Genomic DNA, 16,525 nt, shown 5'->3' on the forward strand with positions numbered 1-16,525 from the left:
GCGCGGCGGGGCCGCCATGTTGCGCGGCGGGCCGGGCCCGGGCCGCCTCCGCGGCCGGCAGCCCCTGCGTTTCCATCTTGGGGGTCCCTGTAGCAGCGCCTGAAACCGGAGCCGCGGGGCGGGGCCGGCGCGGGCCGCAGCGGAAACCCGGAGCGCGGAGCTACGGAACGGGTGCGGCCCCAGCGGCGCCCGGGAAACCCGGAGAGCGGAGTGGCGGACGGGACGGAGCGGGGCTGTCCCGGGACAGGRTGGCCCGGCCGGGAATGGCACAGCGGGAGCGGCTCATGCGGCACCCAGCGTGGCACCTCTGGAACCATCTCAGGTCCTGGGGATCGTGCTGGTGTCCTTATTAATGGCCAGGAAGAGTCACTGAATAATTAGGGGTGGAAGGGATCTCTGGAGATCACTCAGTCCAACCCCCTTGCCAAGGCAGGGTGACCCAAGAGCAGGTGACAGCAACGCGTCCCGGTGGGGTAGGATTGTCTCCAGAGGGACTGTATGACCTCCCTGGGCACCCTGTCCCAGTGCTCTGCCACCCTCAATGTAAAGAAATTCTTCATCACTTTGAGGTGAAATTGTGTTTTACTTTATGGCTCTTGCTCTTCTGGAAAGAGCTTGACACCATCCTCTTGGCACACCCCTTCGAGATGGTTAATGAGATCCCCTCAGTGTTCTCTAGACTAAACAAGCGCAGCTCCCTCAATCTCTCCTCATAAGAGAGATGGTCCAGACCCCTCATTATCTTTGTGGCCTCTGCCAGACCCTCTCCAGTTCTTGGCCTTATACCAAGGATCCCAGAACTGGACACAGCACTCCAGATGTGGCTTCACAGGTAAAGCTTTCCAACACTTAAGGAAAAGGTAACATTATCCTGTATTTGCCATGGAAATTCCCTCGTTCCCGGCTGCTGTGGGACTGGCGAGCAGTCCCAGCAGATGGTGCTGTGATCCTGCCTCTGCTGAGATTATTCCTCCTTTCCTCTCAGTAGTTGAGCATCCAATTTCCTACAGCGAGGGTGTGAGCTGCTGGCCGGGCACACTCAGCTCCCGGTCGCTGGAGCTGTGGGTACATCCAGAGCTCCACTGAGCCGAGTGCCTTCCCTGTCCTTTGTGTTCCCATCCCAATGTCCCTACAGAAGTCTGTCCAGTACCATCTTTCATGTTCTTAGGAAAAAACAGGTCTGCCCCTGAGTTTATTGTTTAACACAAAAGCACATCCCTGGTGGAAGGGTGTCAAACCTGTCACCAAGCTCTTGCCTCTATCTTCAACTCGGCACAAGGTTTTCAGAGGTGTCTGCATTTTAGGAAAAGGAAGGTGCTGAAGGAAGGACGCTTCAGCCTGACAAGCTTCAGCCTTCACAGCACTGCAGCAATTCACTGSCTGTGCATGCACTGCCCGGATCAGATCAGATGCAATGCCTACAGATGGATGGATTTAAAACTTCTCCCTGTATGGTTTTTGTCCAGCAGTGAGTTCAGCTACCTAAAAAATTACCTCAGCACCCCCACWCAACACTAGCCTATTCACAGTCTCAACTTCTGTGCAAACAAGTAGATAAATGGAGGCTGAGCAAGGCTCTGAAAGGGAWTTTAACACTAGGGTTGTTTATGGTTTCTGCATGCTGGAAACCCCCTTCTATTTTATCCGTGACAGCAACAGGTTAGTGTTTCCCTGTGCCCTCCCACAGGTATTGTAAACCTCAGGCAGTTCACATTTGGCACATAGTTAAGACCAAAGTAGATTTAAACATACACGTATAACTACATGCTACATCATTAAAATAAACAGCAGTRAATAGTCATAAATAAGAGCAACTGCTCATAGTTCACTGCCTTTCTGTACCCTATTTTGCCTTAACTAATGTTATCTCATTAATAGACTTCATAATCTGAATTTCAATGCCTAGCTCTTCTATAGCACTCATACATTTGRATTCTGTGTCTCCCTGCAGGCAGTCCAGAGCTAGAAACTCCCAGGGATTTGAGGGGCATTAAATGTGGCTATACTGGGAAGGTTATGTCCTGTGTGCAATAAAGCTACAAGGACAAAAATAAGTTTCCTTTTGTGCCTGGGATGTGAAGGTGAACAAGCTGGCAGGTGCCCCAGTACTAAACTATACAAAGCTGAAGAATTAATCATAAATATTTCTTCAGCATTGATGGGGTATTTTCAACTCTGAATTGAGACGCGTCTGTGGAACAACTCTACATTCCTTCTACAAGAAAAGCCAAYGTATTTTCTGGTTGTTCCTCTTGACAAAGCAAGAACCACCAGTGTTTTTGGACTMTGAAGATTAGAGCGGTTTCACACAATACCAACACTAACTTTGGACCCAGTCCACTGTGATTATTAATAAGGTAATGCTTAACATATGTCAAAGCAAAGGCTGTCAAATCTGCCTGACAACTACTCACATCTCAATCGTATAAATTGGCAATGTGGGCGGGTTTTTTTCCATAATGTAAAGCCATTCCTATCAACTGCAGATTGCACTTCACAGAAGGCTCAGTTTCAAGCAGATGCCAGACTCTCACTGTTCATCTGGAGACATACACAGTACGTGAACAGAGTAAAGAACTCACTTGCCATTCAAAACAAACACTTTGCTTTTCTTAGCAGCAGAGGCAGTACAGAGCTGTAGGGTGTGCTCACCTGTGGGGTCCAGCAGGGACAGTTCCTTAAGACACAATCCTGAGGACTGTGTRCTGTCCTGCACCTCCTCAGCTCCCCTCTGCAGCAGCCACACAGGTTTACGTGTGTAACCCTACTTTCTGTTCCAAGAGCTAATGGAGACAGTGCCAGGAGATTGAGTGACATTCCAGACTGAGTCCACTGGGGGAAGGGACATGAAGCCCATGTGCGAGGGTCATGCTTTGCCTGAAGACAGCTAAGAATTACTTYTGCACACGCAATAATTTATGAACTATCAGGAATAAGTGACTGTTTTGTAGTTTGTGGATTTTCTTTTTCCATGTAATTTGCAGTGACAAAATTCCCATTRTTTTCCCTATTATGAACAGTTTCCTGTTGCAAACATTGTTCCAAATATGTTAGTGAAAAGACTGTTCCTGGCAGACCTGTCACAAACACTTACAGATTTGTCCCATTAACAAGTTAGAAAGGAAAAAAGGACTCACATGGAACAGACATTTGCAAGGCTTTTATCATTTGGCCAGAGAGCAAAATAGGATATCAAGAAGCAACTTCAAATGTATCTGCAAGAGCAACGTTGCACTCAGAGTACCACTAATGTTTCACAGCTTGCTCCAAGATGTTCTCATCCACCACCTTGTGAGGSAGAGTCACCCTCAGCATGGCATTTTCCTTCATTGCTTGGCAGATGGTTTCATAAGCAAAGGCATTCCCYGACCAGCAGCGCCTGGCGACCTGTCAGACCACAGAATCAAGGGCTGTAAAAATCAGACMTTTCTCTTGCCACACCCACCTTGCACAATATGTGCACAAACACTGGCACCCAACCCGTGACAATAAATCTTTCAACCCTCTGCCAGTTTTTAGATTCCCTTCTGATTTTATAAGTCATTTTCATAATACCTACTTCATTTTTATGAGCAGTATTTGTGTAGACACAGTACTTTTCCATACATAACATTGGACAGATAAACATTGGTAGAGCCAGGTACTTTATAAACTTACAAAATTCCCTCACTAAAAATAATTGTGCACTCCATCCCAGCTCTGCAAAACTAGCACTCGCTTTAGATAACAGTACATTTAAGCAGTCAATGCTTTTGTAGCGGGATAAATATTTGAAAAAGAAAATGTCACTTTAATGCATTTTCAGCTATGAAATCAAGGAGCTAAATTCTCTGCCAGCATCTAAGGATGAAACTCTACTGACAGCTARAGAATTCATAAATGCCTTTTCCRTGAGCAAAACTCTGTGTTTTGATCTGTGTACATCAAGCAAGATTCCTCAGATAAAAAAATAATATTCAAGTATACATATATGAGTTTTGCTTACTCCATTGGAAACATCCCAGCTGAGCATCATCTTAGCTTGTTCTTCAGCTTCCTTGGACCCATCCAAAACCAGGCCAAATCCCCCATTGATCACTTCACCCCTTAAMAAAAAWWARRRRAWKRAAWWAAAAWAATTCAAACCAATACCACAAAATTCACAGGAGTTAATGTGTTCAGTTTTACTGMAAGAAGGATGAGAACATAGAAATGGTGCTGAATAAGAGAGCACTGATCTTTTATTCTTATAATAAAAAAAAAATGTTGTTTAGCAGGGTAAAGGCCTAATTTTCTGACCTGCAGCAAACCTAGTCCACCTTTCTTGTGATTCCCAGCAAGCAGTCAGGATCTGCTCCAAGCAGGGATACAAAAAATTAAGCTCTATATCTCCTGAATCCTGCACTCTGTACTGGCTCTGAAAACCGGTAGAGAAAGGTTAACAGACTGATGGGCCAGAGATTTACCTGACTCAGGGTGTTTTAAAAGGTCAAACTCCCCTTGCTATACTACAACCTGCCATATAGACAGGATCTTGAGGGGGACAGTGTACTTACAGCAGCAGGCAGATGGATCTGTTTATATTCTCTTGGGACAAATGGCACTGCATAAGCATTTTATTAAAAAAGTGTTAACCACCATTTAATGCACATCTGCCTCGATCATTTCCAAAACAGTCATTCATTTTGTATGAGATACAGAGATGTTTAAAGACATCAGTGCCAACTTTTCAGGAAGCAGACTTATTGGCAGAAGAAGAACAGAAATATGTTAAAACGAACATATTATTCTTGAGAGAAATAACAGTCTGGTTTTAAAGGACAGGGAAAACACGTAGAGCAAAACATCTTGTCTGACTTCAGAATCTGGCCTGCTCRAGTTCCCATTCCATGGCATATGGTGAATAGTGGTGGCTGTAGCTGGGAAATTAATCTACTGCTATAAACCTGTGAAAGTTGTGGCATCAGAGCTCAGCATCAGCAATAMCTGAGGGACAGGGCATATCATACAACAATACATGGTATGAGACATTCATGGAAATCCCTGGAGGCAGGATTTTGTCCTGCCAGTTTTATTGTTAATAGAGGTTTATAAAATTTACATAGAACAACATCAGACATGTCCATTAATCAGATGGGAGTTGACAGTCTTCTAGTCCAGGAAGGAATTGTTTCTTAATGTGTGTTTTCTAGCAGTAACTTGAGCTTCTGAGGAAATGGGGAATTGAGGTTAAACTGGAGCCTCACAGACCTGAGATCTACTTCCTGAAACTAGAACTCAAGTTTTTTTTATTTTTAATGGAATGTTGTGATAATTCACGTGATGTTAATTCCCTTTCACTGCTTACATCCAGTACCTGTGTGCTAAGTAGGACCCTGTCACAGAGCTCAGCAAGRAATCAGGGCTCCACATGTCACCAGCACAGTACCATTCTCTGAATTCCCTCCATTTTTCCAWTATTAGATATGTCATTGTTACAAATGCTTTTTCTGTTGGAAGGCAGTTTTCTTGAAAGTGACAGTTCTCACAGCAGAACATCACTGAATGAGTTAGTTTTTTTTTAACTGGAAATTTTGAAACAAAGTCATATTATCAACTGAGATGTTTGAATATTGTAAGATCTGACTCTTCAAAATAAAATTATTCTTTTTGATTGACAATGTCAACTCTTTTCTGCTTAGAATTTAATTCCCAGGATGTTTTTGCTGTTTGAAGTCTTTCACTAGTTCTGCTCTTAGTCACATCTGGGGATGAATACAAACAATCAAACAGCTGTATTCCTTGCATAATTTTCTTTTTGGATAGATTGTGTTATTACTGTCCTCTGCAAAAGAGGGGATCAGACTGGATGACAACAAATCTCATTCTAGATTCAGTTACTCTACCATACTCTACTGCTCCTGGGTACAGAGACCAAGGAACAGAGCACTGCTCTTTACTGTCAGAGTTCAAAGCCAGGGAAACCCAGACCTCTGGTCCAGTGTTTTATAAAGATATTCCATAYAGAAAGATGATGTTCTTTCAGTGGCAAAATTTTCCCCTGTCCACAGTGTCCCAAGAGATCCTTTGAAGCTTAGGCATGAAAGGAGCATCTGAYCTACTTGCATTCTGTAAATTTAAAGGCTTTCCATCAATTTTCATGGAGTTTCTCCAGTGTAAATCAGAATGATTCACCAGAATCTGTTCTACTGTCTAAAGTCACTCCTACATTAAATGCCAATGTTTGTTATGATGGCTTTTCTTGCAAAACTCACTTTTAAAGGGGAGCTCTCTGCCTTCATTAGCATTGGGTCACATTTTCAGGTAATCAAAGAAACGTGGCATTTTGACCGGAACTACCTCCTATAGTTTCCAGATGCCTCCTGGTAAGGTGATCAGAAAAAAAAAAGGCCTCTCACAATCAAGATGTCACACTGTCAACAGTGCAGTTTAATTCTTAAATTGCTGCTGCCTTTTTGTTATTGCAGGTTATCGGGCTCTGTGCTAATACACATTCTCCTGCAAACAAACAGGCAGCAAAAAATGAATAAGAATCATTTGCTGTAATTACAGTCAAGACTATGTTAATCTTAAGTCTCTCCAAGAGTACATGTGATGCAGATTCCAGCTAAATATATATTAATCCTGCTTTTCCTGTTTGTCCCACAAAACTRTAACAGAAAATAAAGCATCTAAAAGGCACTTATGTAGTCTCAAAGAGAAGGCACAGCAGATCTGTCAGCAGTTCCAGGCAAGCCCAGCCTCTGCAGGGAGGACTGGAAGCTGAACACAGTGCARTTCCCATTTCTGAATTCTCTGGGCAGAACCTTGCCAATGACAACTTGATCTCTCTCTAATCACACCTCTGCCAATCCAGGCAGCCTTTCAGTGGTATATGGAGGAGATTAGTTTCCATCTCCATATAGAATATTTCTTTCAKTCTGCTTTTCAGTTTAGACACTTAGTTCTGCATCTCCTGCGAAGGAGGTGTTTAATTCAGTCCTTACTTGGATGTGGTCTTTAATGTGACCAGGCACCAGCAGGGAGAAAAAGACTGTGGTGTTTACTGGCCTCTGAGCTGGTTTGTCTCAATAACCCCTCACTGCATGTTAGCAAAGGAGCATTTATATTGGGGTACTGAGGTCACAGGTTTAAATAGAGCTCAAGAGGAGACCTAAACATGATCCATCYACTAACACTCTGGCTGTGCCTGTGTGAAGACAACTCTGGAAGCAGGATCTGTTCAAAAAGACCAGAGCAGACTGTCCTCATTTATCAAATTAAGTTCTTCAAACTGTGCTGTGGCCAGTGTTCAAAGCACTTTTTCTGGACATATGAGCATTAATTAGAAAAAGYCTCATACAACACCACACTTTGCATTATAATTTGTCCTTTCAGTCCTTGTTTCCAAACCCATCCTTCCCATCACCACGACACTGTTCTCCTCCAGTACCACACGTCTTTCCAGCAGTTCCTGTCTCTCCTCCCCACTCACAAACCCAGCAGCAGGAGCAGGATTGAGAGCCCAGCTTCAGAAACACGAAGGATCTCTTACCAGCCAACTCCACCCCCGTTGTGCAGAGCGACCCAGGTGGCTCCTCTGAACGAATCTCCCACGAAGTTCTGCACTGCCATGTCTGGGGGAAGAGCACAGGGGTTATGGAGCTCATGGGCCACGCACATTTCTGTGTTGTGCTGCTCCCTCCTTGCACCAAAACCCTCACTGGGGCTGTGGGAAGGCAGGGTTGGAGGCAGATTTCACTCACAGCTTCCCTCACAGATATTCRCTGAACATTCCTGAGAGGAACACCAAGAGAGATTTTTCTTCCCACTCTCTGCCCCTGCTTTGGAGGAAACAAATGCCTGTTTCACTGGGTGGTTTGTGAGGACTCTGGTGCTTCCTGCATTTGTGCTCCAACACAAGCACCTGCTACTCCTCAGCTGTGAAATATTGCTCAGGGTGGAGAGAAACACAATCCACTCCTTTAGGACACCTCAGTCATGGAAGAAGGCTGGACAAATCCATGTGTGTGGATGCAGAAGGGRCAGGACACTTGAACACTACACACCTTGCAGTTCTCAGAASTCTGAAATATTTTCAGATCAGAGTTCTATGCAGCCCTGTGCAAAAAGGGAGCCTATAGCTAAGAAGCTGCATTTTGGGAACAAAGTTGGGATGAAAGTGATATCCACCCAAATTCTCTGAACATGGGGGAATTTTACCTGGACAGGAACTGCTGAAACCACTAAGGAGGTTTGTTTTGTCTACAAAAAGCCCCAAATAAACATAATTTAGCAAACAAATATAATTTGMCAAATGCATGATTTTCACTGAATTGTTCACTAGAATTTTGTATACYTAATACAATTTGTGCTAAAGCATATACCCAGAGAGGGGGAAAGAGGTGCACACAGAGCATAAAAGATTAAAATTTACTGAAAACATTTGTCCAGATTTAATTTTGGAAAGATTCAACATAATTTCCCATGTTTTTAAYAGTAAAAATAAGAAAACCAATATCCCCATCAGCCACATTTGCAGACCCACAGTTATGTGTTTGATGGAAAAATGAGCTTGAGTGCTAATCTATGTTAAGCCCTGTCAAAAGCTCCATTATGGCATCTTTTATCTGACATTATGTCACCTTAATAACTCAATTATCATAATTGCACTGCTGTCGAGATTGAATGGGAGAGATCTAAATCACMGTATTCTCTAATGGACAGATTTTCTCCTCAGCCACTGGCCTGATAAGAGCAGAGAGGTTGGACAAGGAGTGAACAATAGTGCAGTAAATAGTGCTGCTCCTTGGCTTTGAYAAAGGCCACTGGCTGCAAATGTCTGTGCTGAAATACACTTTGCAGAGCAGCAGTGATCCATGAGGCTGAGGTACTTTAAAACAAAATGAGACAGACAAATATTCTGGAAAAGTCCCATATGTTAAAGGAAAGCAGATTTCACCTAAACCAGCTCAAAAGTGGTGTTAAAACAACAGATAGAAGGGAGAGAGGAAGACCTAAGATGTTCTTGTACTGCCTCCAGAGGCTCCTCTGGTAAAACAGATTTAGGCCTGGTCTCAAAGACCAGTGATATCAGTGGCCAACAGGCTTTGGATAAGCCCTTGGGGAAGGCAAATGGTTCATGTGAATCACTAAGGGCAAAGAAAACCACAAAGCATGATGAACAGTGGGGTTTAGCAAGCCTTGTTTCTGTTGCCCTCTTCTGAGGGCATTGTCTGATGATTGCTTATGTTGCTAAGATGGAGATGTTACTTTGGATTTCTGTTCTCTGTGCAGCTGCATCATTTTCTCACAGCTTGTCAGAAACAAGCATCATTCAAGGCATCTGAATAGGCATTTGGCCTATTAGAACTCGCCAACACCCTAAAAAATGTTGAAGTGGGACTGATGGACACAGTTAAAGGTCTCACTTCACTAGGAAATCCAGTTAAGATAACAGGGAACTTTTCTTCTTAAAATTGAGCCATAATTTTGTTCTATTATGATTTCTCATAATGGAAGTAATTCAGTACACTCAGCTTTGTGTATCATAATTTCTCCTTGTACAGCAGCAGATCCTCCAATCCCACACCTCTTTGTGATTGTCACTTCATGACATACAGAAACACCACTGGGCTAAAGCTATTAGCATAATTTCCACTTCACAGATGGRAAATTGAGGAAGATTTAGGTTAAAAAGTACTTAGTGCTTCATTCATTTTTTTTCAGGTCTCCAAGCTGATATTTCTTGGGTTTATTTCTCTAAAGCATCATTTCACAAACCGAAAAGCAGAGTCTAGTTAGCTCAGGTCAGGTGTGCAGAATTAAAAGCTCCTTTTGTGGAGCAAATCTATGTGATTTACCCACAGTCACACTTWAAGTGAGCAGCAAGGCTTGGAGTCTAATCCAGAAAGCCTTTTGTTCCTGTGCCTTTACTATCAATGTTCCCTTATGACCAGAAAAGTTCCTTTCAGAAACTCCAGACTGTTTCCTTGAGTCCTTAGRCAGTGGAATGAAAACAGCTGTGAACCTTTTTGCTTTAAGAAAATTACTATTATAGACCTTATTTTTAACTTGTGTATTCCAAGGAAATATGGCTGTAATCAGATCACCTGTTTGAAGCAGTGAGATTCAAAATTAAAATCAAATAGAAGATACAATCCTCAGAGACTGCTCTCCATTTGCATTCAGGTATATCTGGTGCATTTTCATGGAATTTCCAGCAGCATTCAGGACCTCTCCTACGTAACCAACTCCACATTCGTGTCTGTATCACTATTAAAWCCCACAAAGCTTCTCAGGAAATCTGACTAATCGGGATTAAAGGGTGTTTTTTAAACAAAAACATTTAAGAAATGCTGCATTAAAAAAGCTATTTCTGTTTTAAAGCCATTTCCCTGCTGGCTCAAGCATACAAGCCTCAGCTGCTCCACTGACCTGCACAAAAGGCTGATCCATCGTAAATGTTTGACGTTTCTCTGAAAGGGCTGTCAGTCCCACTCACATCGTGGTGGTCTCGGCTGAGGACTACTGGAGCCTGGAAAAAGCCAAGGACAAGGCTGTGGAATCCTTCAGAGATTGGCACTGCTGCTGAGGACACGATCTGCTCAATTCACTCTTGTCTTAAGTCTTAATAKTTGGGGCCCTGCCTTGTGCTCTCAGCAAATCACAGGATGAAGTGTTGTGTGAGTAGGTGCCCAAACAAAAAATAAAGCAGTCTCATCATGAAATAAAATCTCAGAGGGTTGCTAAGCCCTCCTCACTCCTGTGACAGAGCACAGTGCTGGTGGCAGGTAGAGAGGGCTGAGCTCTAACACACACAAACAGAAAGTGGTCCCATGTAAATGGCACTTCTGCTCTCGCTGGTTGAAGCTTTCTCCTTTCCCACCTGCCACCCCAGTCTCAGATATTAAACACAATTATCACAAAATATCAAAACAAAAGAGACAAACCTTAATCTTTCCTTCAGAAATGGCTCGATTAATAGCCACAGCTATAGACACACGGCCCCTCTGATCAGAATACAAGATTCTGGCTTGAGAGCCAACGACCTGGAAAAGAAAAATTATAGAGCGATAAGGTTCTCTGCAACTGGCTTATCTTCAACTCCCAGATGAATGAAGTGTGTGACCTCTTTCCTTCTGTAGGAGAAAGCGCAGATTATTTCTTCACCAACATCCAGCTTCCAGAAAAAAAGAAATTAAAATCCTTCTTTGAACTTAGTTTTATCTCCACTCACACAATCCATGAGATGTATTTCTGTATTCAGCTGCTACTGTCTAATAAATGCCACTTTTTAAATCAATCTGATTGCTAGCGTGTAATCCCCCTATCAACAAATCCCTTACCAACAGCTGAGAAGCAGAGGTTTGGAACTGGTRATGGTGGGTTGGAAGAGGAATATGCAAAAGAACATTTGTCCTGCACAACTCTGCTGTGCTTCCAGATTAGGAGAGCACATATGAGCCCTACAGCATCACTTGTTGGCTTCCCAGAGAGAGCCTGCCCTAAAAGGAAAACAAAGGATGATCCACTGGTGTCCTGCTTCTCACAATGCAGAAGGATGGCAGATCTGCAGCCCCATCACCTGATCACCTGTTTGAAAAGCGTTCTGGGAACTGCAGGTGTGAGGSTGTTGGTCCACAGCAATGCCAAGAGGGATATTTTGAATAGCATTGTGAAAGAAGTGTGGTTACAACTGAGGTGGAGGGTGAATCACAGATATGTTTCACTCCAGATATGAGAGTAGATATTGCAGGATATTATTGCAGTAGATATTGCAGAATTATTTTATCATTTGCAGATGAGGAAGTGAAGGGAAAGAGCTGCTTCAGCTCAACCTAAAACCCTGCTGTGGAGAGAGGGGTTTCAGTTGTCAGCCTGAAGAGCTACAGGCAATGTTTTCATTCCCACCCATTCCTGCTTTTCTCCCCAGCATTCCAGAGCTGCATTCAGGAGCAGGAGCAGCCACATCTGCTGCAGGAGGCTGTGCACTTACCAAGCTGTGCCTGCCGGCTTCCCGAATCCAGCGGATGTTGTCATGGTACTGCTGYTTCACAGATGTGCTCACTTGCAAGAGAAAACAAGGAAAAAAAACGGTTTGGAAATTAATGCAGTGTGTTCYAAATTTACTTTCATTCATCTGGCAGCACAGGGAGTCACATTCTCCTCTCTGATACAAGCACGCATATAGGAAATGCTGTATAGAGTCCTCTGTGCAGCTGATGCAGTAACTGTATCATATATTTAGAGAAAGGTACAAGATGCCSCTCATGGGACAGCTGGAATGGTAACTCCCACCTGGATCTTCAGCTAAATTAAACCTTGAAATACGGCTTACATGCCCTGTCCATTTTTGATCACCTGTTTTGCTGCCTATTAAATGCCAGTCTCTTTCTAAGCCTCTGCTAAATGAGCAGATTTATGAAACTCCATAGCTTGGGGTGCCATAATCCAGTCTTGCACCAGGTAGTGAATAACTCCTTTGAAACAGCCAGTAGAAATTCTCAGAAGCAGCTCACCACACAGTCTTGAGGATAAGTTACCCCAATGAACACCAAATCTGAGATACAAATTTACAGCGCAGCAGTTATTCTGTACTACATGGTCCTTTGATGTTTTCATAMCAAGATAAAACTGAGGTGTTTTATCCTACAAAGAGATTTGTTGCCTCACATTTTTATGGAATAAAAAGTGCAAGGAAATATTTATTATGCAGCAGTTACTTTATGTGTAAATCCAYCCTACATCTTGCTTAGATGTATATGTTATATACAAATACATTGTCCAAGACAATTATATATAACAGGTTAATATTCTCCAGATTCTGCTTTCAGTTATACCTGTGTCATTCGACCTCAATCAGTCAAGCTAAAGAGAAATAAGAATAAAGATATTTCAAGAGAAAACCAGTGAAATATGGCACATATCAGTCAGATATATGGTGAACCTCAGGACAATCAGCTCCCTCCAAAGGCATGAACCATCTGTAATGTCACAAAAGGGAATGGGACAGAAGTGTTGTGTTACTGTCTTAATTTAGGGGGGGGTTCAGAGCTCAGCTGGGGTTACAGTGGCTGAAGAAGTTACTGTCTCTAAGCTCTTTCTCTGTGGGCTCTGCTGTGTCACACTGCCTTGCCCTGAGTGTCACATTCGGGTACCAGGGCTCAGTTGGTGTGTGACAATGGGCTGAGCCACAGTGACCTGCTGAGCAGTGCAGCTTCAAGTGAATCACCTCTGCAGATGCAAGAGCAGCATGCTCTCCAACATGCTGCAGTTGTCACCCCTTTTCAGGTCAAATTATAATGTACTTATAGCTCGTGTTTCAAAGTCAAACTGGAGAAACTGCACAGTGCTAATTTAAATTTGTCCCTGAGAGGAGTGTTTGCACCACTGCTTCTGCACTAGGCAGTATGACAGCAGTTGTGCGTGGTAAAACTAGAAAAAGGAAAGAGGAAAATGTAATAGACTCATATTGAACCTGTGTTAAACACATTGTTAAAGGGAAATGTAAAATATGCTCATTCCTGCAGAGGCAGACCTTCCATACCAAGAGCTTTAATGATCCTAAAAAGACCTGTCAGTGCTTGAGGGGCTGGCTCCAAGTGATAGCTTCTAAACTCTGCAGTGAGGATTAACATGTCAGCACTTCACTTTGCAGGCAGTGAAAGATGAAACAGCTGCTAGTGCTGACCCAATAGGATTCTGCTGCCACTCATAAGCTCTAAGGAAGCAGCCTCTGGAAGGTAATGTAGTGTTCATTTTGGTTACTATAGATATTTAATGGGAGTTCATTAGAATTATTCTTAAAAAGACCCCCAAAAGACCCAATAAAACAATAAAAAATAAACAGACAATGGGTTCCTTTCTATCACTTTTATATCAGAGAACATTTATCATATTTTATAGAAAAGGCCTTGCTGTCATCAGTTATCCCTAAGGAAGTGAGAAATCCTCCCTTTTATTTAGTCTTATTTCCTACAATTGAAAAAAACTCATTTTTCTAGAAAGACTTTAACTTTAGAGTAACTCCATGTATCTCACTTGCTAAACTGCTGCCTCCACCTTYCCATCCCAACAGGAATGTGTTTTGAAATCCGCCAAGCAAGTGCATTGCTTCTGGTATTTCATACACCTTTGTAAAGATCTAGGGTCTAAAAGACACTGGAAAGCATTGTGTACTTAGAAATTGTCCCAAGGAATACAGAGACTGGCTCCCTTAGAAAGATTTACATTGATATGCATCAGATCAGCCTCCAAACCACCACAAAGGTCCTAAATCCAAGTTATACCCAATCATCAGCACTGTATCTCTCATGCAAAGACCATCTTAAAAGCTCAGGTACCTTAGAAGTAGAAGCAGATAATAAAACTACATAAATCTCACAAACTCAAAAAAAGAATTAATCTCCACAAAAGAAGAAGAATTGTTAACACTGGACTCAAGGCCAAGTCAAAAGATTAGACTTGGAATGCAATGACGTTCAGCTCTGTGGAGTTTTCAATCAGTTCTTAGAACAGATTCTTCCATAAATTTCAAAGGMAGGCTCAGATTTCAGATGAATATGTGTGTGAGGATATCCAGACCCTGAAATCTGCTCCAAACCCAGGCCTCATAGAAAGTGGACAGCARGTGGATTATTCAAGAATACATATGYGTGAATGGCKGTTTATYTTCTGGCCAGATTCTGTTTTCCTTYCTCTTTGAATCTAATTCCCRTTGTCCAACCAAATTTAACAGCAAATCGAATAATAGCCTTGTCCTTAGGCCTGTTTTCACCTGCTGGGATTTCTTTTTATGCCATTTTTTTAAATTTAAATTGAGAATATACAAGCAATRGTTCAACACTTTTTGTTTGTGCAAGAGACTTCTCTCCCCAGCTTTACATYACCCCTATGTAAACACCCCCACACTGCTGCACACACAGAGTCTGATTCATTTCCCAGTCTTGCAATGCAAACCATCCAAAGGTCATACAGTGGTTCAGTCCTGAGAGAAGGTKTCTGGAGGCTGCAGTACATGGCAATTACTGCAAATTTCTGAAGGCAGATACAGCAGAATTGTAATGGATTTCACCCTCCCTTCAGTAAAGCCATGGGACCAAATTTAAAAACAAGAAAGTTTCAATATCCATAGAACAGAGTGGGCATCTCTGAGTTACTGCATTAAAATCAACTCATGCTCCAGTGCTATTTCTTGAAAACAACTCCTAAGGAAAGATCGGGGGTAGCCAGAACCAAGGACCTGGCAGGGTCAGACCCACTCTGCCAATAAATCACCTCCTGGGAGGAAAAGGAGGCTGGACATCAGCCTCACATTATAAAAAAACAAGAGTAGTTTTATTTCAAATGAGAGACATCTGAACATGGCGCATCCTTCTCAGAAATACCACCCAGGATCTTCTCTGTTGTTCCAGAGCAAACAGGAGAGTATTCAGAATTTTCACACTTCTATTTGTATTTCCATGTCTTTCATGAAACAAGCAATAARTATTTTAATATTACCATGGAAAACAAGTATTATGCTCCCCTCAAAATATGCTTTGGATTCCTGATCCATTTCCTTTTGATCTGGAGGAATTCCTCAGAATTCAAGGATTCTTTTGTTGATTCTGGAAAGCATGAAGTTCTGCTCTAAAAGCAGAAGAGCTGAGGACTTCAGTGCTTGGGGACAGTGTCAAGTCTTTGACCCTGCTGTCTGGAAACTGCAAAGGCAGATAAAGAAAGGGAAGGGGGTAGGGCCTTCCCTCCAGCCTGGGAGATCAGGATTAATGTTTGCTGACGCAGTTAGCTTTGTCTCAGTTCCTAAGCAGGGGATATTGGTAATAGCCCAGTTTCAGGGATGTGGAAAAGTGAAAAAGTGCAATTCCCAGATCCTAGAGTAGCATAGGGAACCATGCAGGTACTTCAAAACTGGTTCCACCAGTCAGTAGAAATAGCTGTCAATCTATTAACAAATGACAAAAAAACCCTCAAAATTGTAATCACAAAAAAATGACACTGGATGGAGCACAACACCCAGGAAACTGGGCTTCCTGCCACTGATCTCATTGCTAACATCCTGAAAGCCTCCCTAGATTTTCATGCCTCATTCACCTGTGAGACAGGGCCAAAGCAATTTAACTCCTTAAATTACTCTTGGAGACCTGATGGTGAAAGACACTGATTGCCTTAAAGTTTCAAGGTGACAAAGTTTAAAACCACCTGTAACAAGAAGAAAGGCTCTTAGCCAAAATTGCTTTGGAGTTCAATATTCGTGGTGGTTTTATATTTTATCTACAGGGTCCTTAGAGGGGTTTGGACATCAGCAAGACTTCCTGCCCACGTGGAACATGGAAGAGCCTGCTTTCCATGCTTTCAGCCCAAAGCTGACACACATATTACAGTTCTGGGTTTCMTTTTCTCTCCAGTGAGGGGACATGGGATGATGCCTTACCTCCCTGACGTATGGAGTCTTCCAGCACTGACATGGCAATGGAGTCAGTCGTAGCAAGGTCCTGTGGGTCACCTGAGGTACAAACCCAGCGGAATGGCCCAAATCCCAGGGAAAAAATGTCCCTGGGAAGAG

The 16,525-nt window shown here is 42.8% G+C and overlaps 1 protein-coding gene across 1 annotated transcript in view; it reads right to left on the reverse strand.

Annotated features, from left to right (window-relative positions):
• Window positions 1-3,140: 3,140 nt before the first annotated feature.
• UROC1 (urocanate hydratase 1) overlaps window positions 3,141-16,525 on the reverse strand; it is a 34,144-nt gene continuing 20,759 nt past the window's right edge. Inside the window, exons 14-20 of the mRNA XM_057390275.1 lie at window positions 16,394-16,515; window positions 11,957-12,027; window positions 10,911-11,009; window positions 10,396-10,495; window positions 7,514-7,595; window positions 3,986-4,085; window positions 3,141-3,387 (exon numbers count right to left, since the gene is read on the reverse strand). Of these exons, the coding sequence (XP_057246258.1) occupies window positions 3,247-3,387; window positions 3,986-4,085; window positions 7,514-7,595; window positions 10,396-10,495; window positions 10,911-11,009; window positions 11,957-12,027; window positions 16,394-16,515 (715 nt within the window). The 3' untranslated portion in view covers window positions 3,141-3,246. The remainder of the gene's footprint in view (window positions 3,388-3,985; window positions 4,086-7,513; window positions 7,596-10,395; window positions 10,496-10,910; window positions 11,010-11,956; window positions 12,028-16,393; window positions 16,516-16,525) is intronic.

The sequence above is a fragment of the Malurus melanocephalus genome, unplaced genomic scaffold (genome assembly GCF_030028575.1).
Source record: "Malurus melanocephalus ecotype Western Australia unplaced genomic scaffold, MMel_1.1 scaffold_24, whole genome shotgun sequence".
Lineage (NCBI taxonomy): Eukaryota > Metazoa > Chordata > Aves > Passeriformes > Maluridae > Malurus > Malurus melanocephalus.